The sequence below is a fragment of the Notothenia rossii genome, assembly GCF_949606895.1.
Source record: "Notothenia rossii genome assembly, chromosome: 6".
Classification (NCBI taxonomy): domain Eukaryota; kingdom Metazoa; phylum Chordata; class Actinopteri; order Perciformes; family Nototheniidae; genus Notothenia; species Notothenia rossii.
The window spans coordinates 2,170,084-2,187,106 of record NC_136909.1 but is presented as its reverse complement, the minus strand read 5'-3'; the positions used below and the strand labels follow the sequence as shown (position 1 = coordinate 2,187,106).

Sequence of the window (17,023 nt, the reverse complement as noted above, 5' to 3'; positions counted from 1 at the left end):
CTCTGTATTAATGAGGTGTGAGGGAAGGTCCTAAAGAACTGGATAAACGCTGTTTGAGTCCATTTCCCATTTCAAAGCAGAAGAACACTGCGCCATTGAAGGCTGCTCATTGGTCAACAATGCATTATACCTGATATAACTAACCCTAACCCAACACACCCTTCAACTCCCACTGATATTTATTACACTTTATTATATGCCCAACTTGTTTGTTTGTTTGTTTGCTTGGTTTGTGGCCTTGGGTCCCTTGAAAGGTGCCATAATACATTTAATCTATTATTATTATTATTACCCAAAGGTTTACATAATCCTGCAAGTCGGCTCGATTACTGCAATTACTACAGTACTTGCACAATGTTGTAAAAATGGAAGTGCTTTGGTGTGAGATGAGCAATGACAGTAACACTGTGCTGCTTTCCCACGGATGTAAGAAAGTGTCTTTTAGTTCTGAAAAACAAAGAGGTGAGAGTTAGAGCTGATCGTTTCTACTCAACCTTATTAGCTCTCGGCAGCATTAGCCTTTGTTATGTGGATGTCTTCCAACTCAATGTGTTTCTGGAAAGCAGTTTCTGAATCTGTGGTCACTTTAGAAGACAACGGCTACTTTCTGTTTCTGACATATATTTACCCACTTCATTGCAGAGAACGTCAAGTCTCCTGCAGTGGAGATAACGTATTGATATATCTACTGCTATTATGATCGCCCTCTGGCAAACGCAGACAGATATATTGGGGGCGTTTTTGGCGCAGTGGTTAGAGCGTTGGACATCAGATCAAGGGGCGTTGGTGAACTCCAGTTCGAATCCCGCCTCGGCCGCCAATGCGTCAGGCCGTTGTGTCCTTGGGCAAGACACTTTACCCGCATTTGCTCCTGTGGGTAAAGTCCACAGTAATGACTCTTACATGTCTAATATGTGTAATGTGTATTTGTAAAGCGCTTTGAGCACCTGTAAAAGCGCTCTAATAAAAAATGTAATCCATTATTATTATTATTATTATTATATATGATAATGTACGCACACTGGGATGTAACAACAAGCCATATTACGTGTTATGCAACAAACCGGCCTCTAATATCAGAGTAAATGTTCATGAGCGGCTTTGAGAAGCGATCAAAGTAGTTGTTGTTGTGTAAGGAAAAGGCTGAGATCATATACATCTCAGTAAAGCGGAGAAGCTGCTGAGTGAGTGATGAGACACCTCTCTGTTGGTGTAACTCTCACATCCTTGTTATCATGCACATATCACCCATAGCCCCTTTAACAGACTCTGCAGCCAGAGAGAGTACGCGTTGAGCAGCTCAATATGATTCATCAAACAATGACAACTCCAAAACCCCTACAGGGCCTCGTGTCAGAGAAACGCTCTGCTGAGATGTCCTCAAATGTTTTGCAGGCGTTATGAAAAACTCAGTATGAGTGTCTCAGCCCTCCAGGGGGTGGGAGGAGGGGTCGGAGGGACGCAGAGCTAGCGCTGTTAGCTCACAACACAGGAATGTGGACCAGGAGGCCTGCAGGCAGATAGCGTCTGGGGGAGATTAGCCCTCAGGTTACTGGACGGCCCAGAAAGGGACGCTCAGCAGAGGCTCCGAGTCCAGACAGACACCTGGGAGAGTTACCAGAGGAACGGCTGACAACCCTTCACTTAACTTCACTCTCTCTCACACACTAACTTCACTCTCAATGACACACTAACTTCACTCTCTCTCACACACTAACTTCACTCTCTCACACACTAACTTCACACTCTCTCACACACTAACTTCACTCTCTCTTTCACACTAACTTCACTCTCTCTCACACACTAACTTCACTCTCTCTCACACACTAACTTCACTCTCAATGACACACTAACTTCACTCTCTCTCACACACTAACTTCACTCTCTCTCACACACTAACTTCACTCTCTCTCACACACACTAACTTCACTCTCTCTCACACACTAACTTCACTCTCTCTGACACACTAACTTCACTCTCTCACACACTAACTTCACTCTCTCACACACACTAACTTCACTCTCTCTCACACACTAACTTCACTCTCTCTGACACACTAACTTCACTCTCTCTCTCACACACTAACTTCACTCTCTCACACACTAACTTCACTCTCAATTACACACTAACTTCACTCTCTCTCACACACTAACTTCACTCTCTCTCACACACTAACTTCACTCTCAATGACACACTAACTTCACTCTCTCTCACACACTAACTACACTCTCACACACTAACTTCACTCTCTCTCACACACTAACTTCACTCTCTCACACACTAACTTCACTCTCTCTGACACACTAACTACACTCTCTCTCACACACTAACTACACTCTCACACACTAACTTCACTCTCTCTCACACACTAACTTCACTCTCTCTTTCACACTAACTTCACTCTCTCTCACACACTAACTTCACTCTCAATGACACACTAACTTCACTCTCTCTCACACACTAACTTCACTCTCTCTCACACACTAACTTCACTCTCTCTGACACACTAACTTCACTCTCTCTGACACACTAACTTCACTCTCTCTCACACACACTAACTTCACTCTCTCACACACACTAACTTCACTCTCTCTCACACACACTAACTTCACTCTCTCTCACACACTAACTTCACTCTCTCTCACACACACTAACTTCACTCTCTCACACACACTAACTTCACTCTCTCTCACACACTAACTTCACTCTCTCTGACACACTAACTTCACTCTCTCACACACACTAACTTCACTCTCTCTCACACACTAACTTCACTCTCTCTCACACACTAACTTCACTCTCTCACACACACTAACTTCACTCTCTCTCAAACACTAACTTCACTCTCTCTGACACACTAACTTCACTCTCTCTTACACACTAACTTCACTCTCTCTCACACACTAACTTCACTCTCTCTCACACACTAACTTCACTCTCTCTCACACACTAACTTCACTCTCTCTCACACACTAACTTCACTCTCTCACACACTAACTTCTCTCTCTCACACACTAACTTCACTCTCTCTCACACACTAACTTCACTCTCTCACACACTAACTTCTCTCTCTCACACACTAACTTCACTCTCTCTCACACACTAACTTCACTCTCTCTGACACACTAACTTCACTCTCTCACACACTAACTTCACTCTCTCTCACACACTAACTTCACTCTCTCTCACACACTAACTTCACTCTCTCTCACACACTAACTTCACTCTCTCACACACTAACTTCTCTCTCTCACACACTAACTTCACTCTCTCTCACACACTAACTTCACTCTCTCACACACTAACTTCACTCTCTCTCACACACTAAATTCACTCTCTCTCACACACTAACTTCACTCTCTCTCACACACTAACTTCACTCTCAATGACACACTAACTTCACTCTCTCTCACACACTAACTTCACTCTCTCTCTCTCACACTAACTTCACTCTTTCTCACACACTAACTTCACTCTCTCTCTCTCACACTAACTTCACTCTCTCTCACACACTAACTTCACTCTCTCACACACTAACTTCACTCTCTCTCACACACTAACTTCACTCTCTCACACACTAACTTCACTCTCTCTCACACACTAACTTCACTCTCTCTCTCTCACACTAACTTCACTCTCTCTCTCTCACACTAACTTCACTCTTTCTCACACACTAACTTCACTCCCTCTTGCACACTAACTTCACTCTCTCACACACTAACTTCACTCTCTCTCACAATAACTTCCCTCTCTCTCACACACTAACTTCACTCTCTCTCACACTAACTTCCCTCTCTCTGACACACTAACTTCACTCTCTCTCACACACTAACTTCACTCTCTCTCAAACACTAACTTCACTCTCTCTCACACACTAACTTCACTCTCTCTCACACACTAACTTCACTCTCTCTGACACACTAACTTCACTCTCTCACACACTAACTTCACTCTCTCACACACACTAACTTCACTCTCTCTCACACACTAACTTCACTCTCTCTGACACACTAACTTCACTCTCTCACACACTAACTTCACTCTCTCACACACACTAACTTCACTCTCTCTCACACACTAACTTCACTCTCTCTGACACACTAACTTCACTCTCTCTCTCACACACTAACTTCACTCTCTCACACACTAACTTCACTCTCAATTACACACTAACTTCACTCTCTCTCACACACTAACTTCACTCTCTCTCACACACTAACTTCACTCTCAATGACACACTAACTTCACTCTCTCTCACACACTAACTACACTCTCACACACTAACTTCACTCTCTCTCACACACTAACTTCACTCTCTCACACACTAACTTCACTCTCTCTGACACACTAACTACACTCTCTCTCACACACTAACTACACTCTCACACACTAACTTCACTCTCTCTCACACACTAACTTCACTCTCTCTTTCACACTAACTTCACTCTCTCTCACACACTAACTTCACTCTCAATGACACACTAACTTCACTCTCTCTCACACACTAACTTCACTCTCTCTCACACACTAACTTCACTCTCTCTCACACACACTAACTTCACTCTCTCTTACACACTAACTTCACTCTCTCTGACACACTAACTTCACTCTCTCTGACACACTAACTTCACTCTCTCTCACACACACTAACTTCACTCTCTCACACACACTAACTTCACTCTCTCTCACACACACTAACTTCACTCTCTCTCACACACTAACTTCACTCTCTCTCACACACACTAACTTCACTCTCTCACACACACTAACTTCACTCTCTCTCACACACTAACTTCACTCTCTCTGACACACTAACTTCACTCTCTCACACACACTAACTTCACTCTCTCTCACACACTAACTTCACTCTCTCTCACACACTAACTTCACTCTCTCACACACACTAACTTCACTCTCTCTCAAACACTAACTTCACTCTCTCTGACACACTAACTTCACTCTCTCTTACACACTAACTTCACTCTCTCTCACACACTAACTTCACTCTCTCTCACACACTAACTTCACTCTCTCTCACACACTAACTTCACTCTCTCTCACACACTAACTTCACTCTCTCACACACTAACTTCTCTCTCTCACACACTAACTTCACTCTCTCTCACACACTAACTTCACTCTCTCACACACTAACTTCTCTCTCTCACACACTAACTTCACTCTCTCTCACACACTAACTTCACTCTCTCTGACACACTAACTTCACTCTCTCACACACTAACTTCACTCTCTCTCACACACTAACTTCACTCTCTCTCACACACTAACTTCACTCTCTCTCACACACTAACTTCACTCTCTCACACACTAACTTCTCTCTCTCACACACTAACTTCACTCTCTCTCACACACTAACTTCACTCTCTCACACACTAACTTCACTCTCTCTCACACACTAAATTCACTCTCTCTCACACACTAACTTCACTCTCTCTCACACACTAACTTCACTCTCAATGACACACTAACTTCACTCTCTCTCACACACTAACTTCACTCTCTCTCACACACTAACTTCACTCTCTCTCTCTCACACTAACTTCACTCTTTCTCACACACTAACTTCACTCTCTCTCTCTCACACTAACTTCACTCTCTCTCACACACTAACTTCACTCTCTCACACACTAACTTCACTCTCTCTCACACACTAACTTCACTCTCTCACACACTAACTTCACTCTCTCTCACACACTAACTTCACTCTCTCTCTCTCACACTAACTTCACTCTCTCTCTCTCACACTAACTTCACTCTTTCTCACACACTAACTTCACTCCCTCTTGCACACTAACTTCACTCTCTCACACACTAACTTCACTCTCTCTCACACTAACTTCCCTCTCTCTCACACACTAACTTCACTCTCTCTCACACTAACTTCCCTCTCTCTGACACACTAACTTCACTCTCTCTCACACACTAACTTCACTCTCTCTCAAACACTAACTTCACTCTCTCTCACACACTAACTTCACTCTCTCTCACACACTAACTTCACTCTCACACACTAACTCTCTCTCACACACTAACTTCACTCTCTCTCACACACTAACTTCACTCTCTCTCACAGATTAACTTCACTCTCTCTCACACACTAACTTCACTCTCTCTCACACACTAACTTCACTCTCTCTCACACACTAACTTCACTCTCTCTCACACACTAACTTCACTCTCTCTGATACACTAACTTCACTCTCTCTGACACACTAACTTCACTCTCTCTCTCACACACTAACTTCACTCTCTCTCACACACTAACTTCACTCTCTCTCACACACTAACTTCACTCTCTCTCACACACTAACTTCACTCTCTCTCACACACTAATAGCGCATTTCCACTACAGCGCGGAGCTCGCTTTAAGCGTGCCGAGCCGTGCGGGGCCCGTTTTTGGTTGCGTTTCCACTTAGCGTAGTACCGGCTAGCGGGTTCTATTTCACAGTTTTTCTGGCCCCATAAAATCGAGGTTCTTTCCGGTCCAACAACCAGGCTGAGTCGGGCTGAGTATGCTAAACTCAACCCAGTCTCACGGCATTTCTTGTTATAGTCACGAAATTTAATCTATTGATTCGTGTTCACCAACACACATATTAATGTGTAATATGTGTATAATATTGGTCTAATATGGATGTAATATGGATCTTATAAGGGTGTAATATAGCTGTCATAACAATGTAAAAACACTGTAACATAGATCTAATATCTGTAATATGGGTGTGATATGGTTCAAGGTTCTTTATTTAGTCACACGAACACATTTTTATTTAAAAAAACACCACATATAAGCCTAGATACATTAAACAATAGCCATAAAGCCATATAAGGGTTAACACATATATAAAGGCAGTTCTGTTACTGAGTCTGAACAGAGGTTATGAGACTATTTAAGCCAATAAAAACCCATCGTCAAACCCAGCGGTTAGCAGGCTGAGAAGGTGTGAGCGGACACATGTCAGGGAGAGAGACGTCGTGAAACCAGCTCAAAGTAACAAAAGGGGTGGAAAGCCTAAGTTCATTTGTTAACCCGGGTTCAGGAGCAAGGCCGCGCCTCAACCCCATCTCTAATGACACCGTAGTCTATTTATATCCGGCCATTGCTTGTCTCCATTCTCTCAACCAACCCTCCATCTCTTTTCTACTCATAAAGTTCCCCTTTTACCTCATACTTAGCCAAACACCTTCATCCCTCTATCCATCGACCCCCTTCAACGATACATCCCTGAATCCCTTCATTACATCACATGTTACAGCTTTTATCCAAAGTGACTCACATACTCAATACTGTGGGCAATCCCCACAGGAGCACTTTGGGGTGAAGTGTCTCAGAGACACAACGACATGCTGACTGCAGTGGGGTTTGAACCGGTGACCCCCTGATCCCAACACCAACGCACTAGCCCACTGTGCCACACACCTCCGTCCTTACATCCCGTCATCCAGACATCCCTCCCTTCCTTCATCCCTCCCTTCCCAAATTCCCTACATCCCTACATCCTTCAATCCTATACATCATCCCTTCCTTTCTTCATCCCTTATCCCAACATCTCTTCCTTCCTTCATCCTTTCATCCCCTCGTCCTCTGCCTGTCTCCATTCATATTTAACTCCTGTACATTTCAAAATGTCTAACCCTAGGAATCGTCTGGGGTCCCTAGATCAGCCCAGACAGACCATCATGAACATCTCCCCCTCCATATCAACTCATCGTGACTTCTTGCTGGTGAAGTGCTTCATAAAGAACGCCCTTTACCTCCACGTGGTTGGGCAGGCTGTTGATGAATCTAAATCCGGGGATCCTCTTGTCGCTGCACACCACCCCGACGTCCTCGGTGTGTTTGCAGTCGGATACTCCGATCCCATTGGACGGACACAGCGCTAACGTCTTCTCTTTGCCGGTGCAGTGGAGATTATCGAACCAGATGGGACCTGACGGGACAAGAGATGTGTTCGTCTATTACATCGAATACAAACAATATGAACAAAACAGTATTTGTAAATATTGTACAACTTGTAAATAAACGATTCGGCACTATTTCTATTATATTCCAGTTTATTTTATTTACTGCTGTATCTGTTGTATTGGGTTGCTCTGTTGGAGGAGCCTGTAATATCTACACTGTAGTTTCGTACACATGACAACAAAAGCCTTGAAACCAATAAAAACAACCAGAATAAAGATTTCTGGTTGTTTTAAAGAATATCTGCGTGACGTGCCGATGATGTGCCGATGATACCAATATGTAATTCTTATTAAACCAACGTGTTTCCCCACCTGTTCCTTTCCCATATTTGGACGCCGGGGCCCATGAGATGGCCTCCAGGTACCCCAGCTCTCTGCACACCACCTGGGCCGAGTGGCTGTTGAAGTCGTCGTCACACACCGTGCCCCACTCGTTGTTGTAGTAGACCTCCACGCGGCCCTCGTTGTGTTTCCTCTTGTCTCCCGACAGTCGGAGCTGGATCCTGGGGGTGTCGGGGCTCAGCTGGGGGGCGCTGTACTGCTCCTGCTCCGGGTCGGGGTAACCTGGAGGGTAGCCCAGGTGCTCGTACTGAGCGAGGGTCAGATCCAACAGCAGCACCAACACAACACACCAGGGGGGCAGCATTTTGGTTGGAACTAATGAGGAGGAAGAGACACAAGCAGCGAAGGAATCATTCATTTAAAATGTTGGGTTTATTACGTTGGTTATTGTCCTCCCTTCATCCGGACATGCCTCATAAGGGACCCCTCGACCAAGCAGTGAGACAACAAGGAATCAAGAGTTCTTTGAAGGCAGATGGGCTTTTTCTCACCCAAACATATCGAGGCCTATTGAACGTCGGCGGCTCTAACGCACTTCCACATGTGTTGTGGTTCTGGTTAGAGCGTCAGTGTGATTACTCCCAGCTGTATCACCCTTTACTTCACAAAGAAACAGTTTCTAACGCTGAACTGTATTTAAGTAATAACACTTTAAATCATTACATTCAAATGTTGGTTTTTTTTCACGTTGGTTATTGTCAAGGACAAAGCAGTGAGGAAACAAGGAATCAGGAGTTATTTGAAGGAAACTGGGTTTTTATTGACCCAAAAGAACAAAGTAGTTCTTCATAACTAAGAATCTTAATATCTAGGCCTATTCGACGCACGCTTTGTTTGTTCCACCGCACTTCCACATGACCTTTGTGTGTTGGTACGGCATATCGTCAAATCACCCTTTACTTCTCACAGAAACAGCTTCTAGCCCTTCAGAGGAACTGTATTTAAGTAATAACACTTAAAGACAAACTCTGATCTTGTTTATAAGATATATCAATTCTCTGGAGAACATGACGCCTGTTATACAAGATGTCTCCTGACGTAAACAACAACTTGACGTAAACAACAACTTGACGTAAACAACAACTTGACGTAAACAACAATGTGATGTCGGAGCTCCGTAAAGCTGTCTCTTCCATCAGACGCTCTGTTTTGAAAGGAATTATACAGTTTTTGACGAACAGAAATATAGTTTTCTTTACCCGGTGCAGACCAAACCCTGGTTTGAATTACCAATATTTGATTAAAATGACATGACATGATTTTCTATTCATGAAGTGCTGTTACGAAACAATTTCCCAGGTCAATAAAGTACATTTAGTCTTGTCTGCTCTAAAGGTTTAGCAAATGGAAACAACTCATAACTAACCGATGTTTGGACTTATAGTATTCAAGGTCACAGATGTTCACATAACGGTGATGAGAAGCAGATTATTCTGTGACATAAGTTCAGAAAAGCCTCCTGGAAACAGACCTGGAAAGATGACGTAATGCCAGACTCCCACACACGCTTCCTCCTTCCTCTGCAGACCAACAGTAACTCACACTCTGATATAACCCAAGCTCCGTGTGGGAAGAGAGGATACGAAGACTCTCAGATTCACTGAAACAGCTGTGGCTCAATGTTCAAACGTTAGGAAGTCTAGATGTTGTGTTTCATCCCACAGGCCATAAGACTGTTATACACCTGAACTCTGAAAGAACACCCATAACATTCATCTGGCTGCTACTTAGAACATTACTTATCTAATATATCACATTCCAGGTGCACCTAGTATCTGTTGCACTGTTGGAGGAGCCTAAGATTTGTATTGACATGTCTACACTGTAGCTGTTTACAAATGAAAACAAAAGCCTTGAAATCTTGAGATCTTTCCGGGTCAAGAGATCTGGCAGATGATCATCCAGCGTCTCCTCTCCTCTTTGTATAAACGTGGCAGTGGTTGCACAACCGAGCTGGAAACAGAGTTACAGAACCAGCAGATTTCATGAAGCCTGCTCACAATGTGTCCGTCCAATCAGAGAGCAGCTGTCACTGCAGAAACACCGTCAGCAACGCTGGAGGAACTTTAGTTTCCAGACGAGCTCAGAGACACAGCTCGGGCTCCAAACACAAAATATCCTTTCATGATTGAGGACTGGATGAGACTTACATTGAGATAGCAAGAAACGCAACTCAACAGAAAGCAGAAAAAATGGACTCTAATAATAGCTAATAGTTACATGTTTCATCAAGAATATGATAACATGAAGACATCCCTAGCCTTTTCTCTTGTATTGCCTTGCTGGCCTTTTGTTGCATGATTGTTATGCTGTTGTAACCAGCGTGTTAATGTACAATGTGACAATAAAGATTGAAATGACAAAAAAAGGACTGGACGAAGCTGAAGCAACGTGTAATCAAACGGAGGAATAAACGGTTGTTCTTTGCATTGAAAATTAAACATAATGTCAAGAACGTTCCCTAAATACTGAAGCCTTTTTTCTTAAGAAATCCGGCCAATTCGGATGTTTTTGAACAAATCCCGCGGATGAAACTATATTTCATTTATATATCAAACTCCTTATATCAGTACCATCAAGGCTTCTGTGTCTTCTAAAAGCAGCTTTCACACTTATAGAAGGCGTCAAATGAAAGACGTCCCTGAACCACAGACCCTAAACTCTGACATCTGCTTAAGAAACACTGAGACGTTTCTGAACAGGAGAGATAACGCTCACTAGGGTATTTAAGATTAAGGCCCTATTTCATCTCTAACTATTATCACCAGTGTCATCATGCTCTAAGGAAGGTCAAACATGGCTTTGATGGAGATCTGGCTTCAAGGAAGACTTCCCTGAAACTGAGACGCTAAAATCTAAACGCTAAAAGACTATTTCTATGGGTTGAATCCATGTTTATCTTAATACATCTCTTAGTTTCTGTGTCACCAGGCTCTAAAGGTCAACAATGTCCTCTTTTTGTCTAAAATAACATTTTTTGCAAAAAGTTGATTCTACTTTAATCAACAAAACCATCGTTTTTGGGTCCATTTCAATCTGAGTACTTCTACTTTCTTATGAAACTCTTTTCCACCACAGCTCTCGCCCTCCAGCGGGAGGAGGGACTTTCTGGTTTCCATGATGAGTTTCAGACAAAAGCCCTTTTGACCTTCCTTACATCACGCACTGACATGCAGAGGTTTGAAAGAGGGCTAAATCTATTGCATTTGGGGGGAAATGTCCTGATACACTGGATCGCTTCTCAAGCAAGAGGCAGGTTTTAGGGTCTCTGCTTCAGGGCAGGCTTTGACTGCATGTCTCCAATGAAGCGGTTTTAATGTTTTTTTAGACACAAAAGCTAGTTTTTACCTTCCTTGAAACCTGATGACACAGACATTAAGAGTTTTATATGGATTAACATTGATTTTATCCATGGAACTTGTCAGTGTTTCTTGATCTTAGGATTGTTTAGTCCATTAATTGCAATGGAATACAAAAAAAGCTCTTTACCAGTTCCAGGGCCAAAGAACATTCTTTGAATGTAGTCTCCAAAATGTACTTAATATATGATCAAAAACAGCTAAATCTCACATTGGAGATGCATGACATGTTTTCCATTTATGCTTAACACATTTTCTGATGATTAAAACCAGGACTGTTGTTGACCAAAAATCTTCTGACAATTGACTAATTGGTTAATAACGCCTGAACACATGTGGTACACACATGTCATGCACGTTGTTAATAAAAAGCCTGTTTCAAACATTCCAGCTCCTATTTGATCATTTGCGACTTATTATAGGAGCATTGGAGCATGATGAAGCCTCTCAAACACCATGAAGGAACATCGCACGACTTTTCAAACTTCCTACCTGTCCATCAGACACACAGTGTCTCAACAAATCCGTCCAAACAGTTGATTTTTCGCTTGTTTTCTACTCAAACGTGGTGAATCTTACCTCCCTTGTCGTTCCTGAGGCTCATGCAGTCCGCTGCTCCTCTCCTCTCCTCCTAACTTTCCCTCCTCCGGAGCTCCAGTGGATCAGCGGAGGGTCCCGCCCCCTCACCCCGCCTCCAGGGTGCCTTCAGCGGGGAGGACCCGGGCAGAGACCCGCTGCGAAGTCAGCTTCAGGTTGGGATAATAACAATAATACATTTCATTTATCAGAGGTGGGAAGTATTGGAGTACAAATACTTCGTTACTGTACTTAAGTACATTTTTCCAGCCTCTGATTGTTCCAGCCTCGTTATTATGAGAGTGCTCTCATACTTGTTTGATTCTGAAAATGTATATATTTATATAAATATATACATTTGTGTGTGTGTGTGTGTGTGTGTGTGTGTGTGTGTGTGTGTGTGTGTCCCCGCATCTGTAGCCTGCTATTGTCTCATTATACCGCACTATGAATGAATTAAAAGTAAATATATAAGTGGTCATGAACACATCTGTCCATCAGACAGAGGGCTGCTGTGCCTCCTGTCATCAATAATGGACGTCTCTTTAAAATGACCGCTCAGAGGAGAGGAGTTCTCATTTCTCTACCCGCCTGCTGCTTCCCCTCCTCTCTCCTCGGTTCCCCTCCTCTCTCCTCGGCTCCCCTCCTCTCTCCTCCGCTCGCATCTCCTGTGGGCGGGACTAAGACACGAAGATAGGAGTCCGAGGATAGGAGTCGAGGATAGGAGTCGAGGAGGGGAATCTCAGAAATGAGATACGGCCCTTGTGTCCGCAAGTTACATTTACATAACCATTTCACAAAGAGACTATGGTCCAATTCAAACACTGAGTAAGTGACAGCATTGGTTTGATTAGGATTTGTTGTGTTTGTTGTAGGTGTTGGTGACTTGACTCATATTTTTGTTATTAAAATAAATGTTGAACAAATCTGGGCGTCTGTGGTTTGGCAATACAGTTTATAATAGACTTATCAGAGCTGATGTTAAACTTCCAAAATATAAAAAAATACAACGTCAACACTCTTCTCTAAAGTTGTTTTTCAACAACTTATTATATTCTTGGATTTAAATAACTGTTTCGATGTGTTCCAGTCAGGCTTTCCACAGCACCACCGCACTGAGACTGCTCTTGTTAAGTTGAGTTCTTTAATGACATCCACTTAAACACAGACGGTGGAAGAATCTCAGTGATAGTATTATTAGGTCTCAGTGCTGCCTTTGACACTGTTGACCACAACTTGAGCGTCTAGACTTTCGACGACAGTTCTAAATTGGTTTGAATCCTAAGGACAGGAACAATGTTGTTTCTATGGGTAACTACACATCTAATTTGACAAATATGACTGTTAGGGAAATATGTTCCTGGGCCCAGACCTTTGACCTAGTTTATCAGTTTCGACTCCCCTCAATGGGCACAGTCCTGCGACCTTGGGGGTGCAGCTCTTTCTCTAAGAAAGCAGCTTTGTCTCCTTGTTATTGTCTGTTGGCGTCAGCTGATAGAGGTGTTGTGGTGATCTGTTTATGTCTTGTCATTCAGAATGTTGATTATTTTTTCTGAACCAGTTAAAACCTCTGACTCTGGGAAAGAGTATTCAGAATAGGTTAGGCAGGAGCTGTGTCACCTTGTGTCTGCAGCAAATGTCTGAGTCAATTATTCGGCCTTAACTTCAAAGAAACCTTCAGTGTTTGCCATCAAACTCCAGCTCTCCCGAGTTTCATTGTGTTTCGACTCCATTGCTCCAGAAGGTTTCTATTACAATGACATGTGGGGATCCTCAAGGCTCCATCCTGGGGCCTCTTCTCTTTAACATCTACATGCTACCACTGGCTCAGATAATGAAAAACAACAAAATATGTTACAATAGCTATGCAGATGACACACACATTTACATAACAATTTCACAGGAGAGTATGGTCCAATTCAAACACTGAGTAAGTGCATTTGACTAATCGATGACTAGATGTGTCAGAACTTTCTTCAATTAAACAAATATAAACTGAGGTGATAGTTTTTGCAGCAAAGGAGGAAGCAAATAAAAGTCAGCGCTGAGCTTCAGTCGTCAATGTTCAAAACAACAGGTAAAGCCAGAAATCTAGATGTAGTCATGGACTCTGAGCTGAGTTTCAACAGTCACATTGAAACATTTACTAAGTCTGCATACTATCACCTTAAGGATATACTGTATCTAGGATCAAAAGACTGATGTCACAGCAGGATTTGGAAAAACGTGTCCATGCTTTTATCTTCAGTAGACTGGACTACTGTAATGGTGTCTTCACAGGTCTCACTAACACATATATTAGAAAGCTGCAGCTGATTCAGAACGCCGCTGCTCGAGTCCTCACTGACACTAAGAAAGAGGATCACATCACTCCAGTTCTGAAGTCTTTACACTGGCTTCCTGTCTGTCACAGACTTCATACTGCTGCTGGTTTATAAAGCAGTGTTTGGTTTATTCTGATCTGCTGCTGCATTATGAACCATCCAGAACCCTCAGGTCTTCTGGTCTGCTTATTGTCCCCAGAGTCAGAACTAAACATGTGAAGTTCAGTTATTATGCTCCAAATATCTGGAACAAACTCCCAGAAACCTGCAGGTCCTTTTAAATCCATGCTGAAAATTGTTCTCTTTGCCGCTGCTATTAATTTAACTATTCATATCTTAGACTGCACTTTAACTTTAATTCATGTTTATTGGATTCGCTTTGTTTTTACTGACTGTTTTTAAATGCCATTGTATAATGTGTTTCTGCTCCTCTCAATGTCTTTCATTTTTGTAAAGCACTTTGAATTGCCTTGTGTTGAAAAGTGCTCTATAAATAAATTTGCCTTGCCTTGATTTACATGTGGTTTGAATGAAACTCAACCGGATTCACTGTCATGATGAAGCTCCACCCATTGCCTGACTCACCTGAGATGAGACGACACACACACACACACACACACACACACACACACACACACACACACACACACACACACACACACACACACACACACACACACACACACACACACACACACACACACAGCCATAAACACACAGACTGTAAGATTCAACTTCACACCAAACACAACCCTTCCACTGAGAGGACCTCGGAGAGTTTCACCAGAACAAAGACTCAAAGTGAAAGTAAGCCTCAGGGAACAGGGAGCGGCTGCTGCTGAGTTTACTGCTTCACTCACAGACAACATGGCTTTCAGATTAGAGGAAGATCTCTGCTGTACTGTCTGCCATGACACATTTAAAGATCCTGTGGTCCTGTCCTGCAGCCACAGCTTCTGTAGAGCCTGTCTGCAGAACTGGTGGACGGAGAGAGTCATCAAAGAGTGTCCACTTTGTAAGAGACCTTCAGTTTATGAACCTCCCTGTAACCTGGTGTTAAAGAACCTGTGTGAGAGTTTCCTACAGGAGAGAGGTCAGAGACCTCCAGAGGCTCTCTGCAGTCTGCACTCTGAGAAACTCAAACTCTTCTGTCTGGACCACCAGCAGCCAGTGTGTGTCGTCTGCAGAGATTCAGAGAAACACAGCGACCACAGATTCAGACCCATCGATGAAGCTGCACGACAACACAAGAAGAAGCTTCAGGAAGCTCTGCAGCCCTTAAAGGAGAAGTTAGAGACTTTTGAAGAAGTTAAAGTGAAGTTTGATCAAACAGCAGAACACCTGAAGGTCCAGGCCCGACGCACAGAGACGCAGATTAAGAAGCAGTTTAAGAAGCTTCACCAGTTTCTAGAAGAGGAAGAGGAGGCCAGGATGGCTGCACTGAGGGAGGAAGAGGAGCAGAAGAGGATGATGATGAAGGAGAAGATGGAGGCTGTGAGCAGAGAGATAGCAGCTCTTTCTCACACAGTCAGAGCCACAGAGAAGGAGCTGAGAGCTGAAGACGTCTCCTTCCTGCACAGCTACAAGGCTGCAGTGGAGAGGCTGCAGCGCCCCCTGCTGGAGGCTCCACAGCTGCCCTCAGGAGCTCTGATAGACCAGGCCAAACACCTGGGCAACCTCAGCTTCAACATCTGGAGCAAGATGAAGGATGTGGTGTCCTACCATCCTGTGGTCCTGGACCCAAACACTGCTCATCCATACCTCATCCTGTCTGAAGATCTGACCAGTGTGAGAGGAGGAGGGAGACAGGAACTTCCTGATAATCCAGAGAGGTTTGATTACTGCTCTGTCCGGGGCTCTGAGGGCTTTGACTCAGGGACTCACAGCTGGGATGTCCAGGTTGGAGACAATAGTTACTGGGGACTGGGTGTGTTAGCAGAGTCTGTCCAGGAAGACATAGAGACTGGATTATGGAGAATAGTGTGTAATAGAGGTGAATACTCAGCATGGTCACCCTCAGGTCCACTCACTGATCTCAGCCTGAAGAAGAAGCTCCAGAGGGTCAGAGTGAGTCTGGACTGGAACAGAGGAAAGCTGTCGTTCTCTGATCCTGACACGAACACACACATACACACCTTCACACACACTTTCACTGAGAGACTGTTTCCATACATTGGCACTTGGAATCTACACCCACTTAAGATGTTACCAGTGAAGGTCTCTGTGACTGTAGAACAACAGACATGATGATGATGATGATGATGAAGATGAAGATGATGACAGATTTATTTGCTGAATATTGAATACCTTTCTGCTAATTCTTTTGTAAGTGTCTGTTCCTTTCTCCCAAACAGTTTCCAGTGAAGGCTTCTCAGATGGTTGTTAGCCAGGTTAACCATTAAAGAGAGAACTGGAGGATTTCCCAAAAATAGGTCA

At 43.4% G+C, this 17,023-nt stretch overlaps 2 protein-coding genes across 2 annotated transcripts in view; one reads left to right on the top strand and one right to left on the bottom strand.

The window, feature by feature from the left end:
- loxl2b (lysyl oxidase-like 2b) overlaps positions 1 to 12,355 on the bottom strand; it is a 102,896-nt gene extending 90,541 nt beyond the window's left edge. Inside the window, exons 1-3 of the mRNA XM_079687699.1 lie at positions 12,267 to 12,355; positions 8,299 to 8,643; positions 7,777 to 7,952 (exon numbers count right to left, since the gene is read on the bottom strand). Coding sequence (XP_079543825.1) covers positions 7,777 to 7,952; positions 8,299 to 8,643; positions 12,267 to 12,291 — 546 coding nt within the window. The 5' untranslated portion in view covers positions 12,292 to 12,355. The remainder of the gene's footprint in view (positions 1 to 7,776; positions 7,953 to 8,298; positions 8,644 to 12,266) is intronic.
- Positions 12,356 to 15,352: 2,997 nt separating this feature from the next.
- LOC307043323 (E3 ubiquitin-protein ligase TRIM35-like) lies at positions 15,353 to 16,834 on the top strand (the record flags this gene model as incomplete). Its single annotated transcript, XM_079687701.1, has 1 exon — positions 15,353 to 16,834. Exon 1 carries the CDS (start codon positions 15,455 to 15,457, stop codon positions 16,832 to 16,834), a length of 1,380 nt encoding a protein of 459 aa, XP_079543827.1. The 5' UTR covers positions 15,353 to 15,454.
- Positions 16,835 to 17,023: the final 189 nt, after the last annotated feature.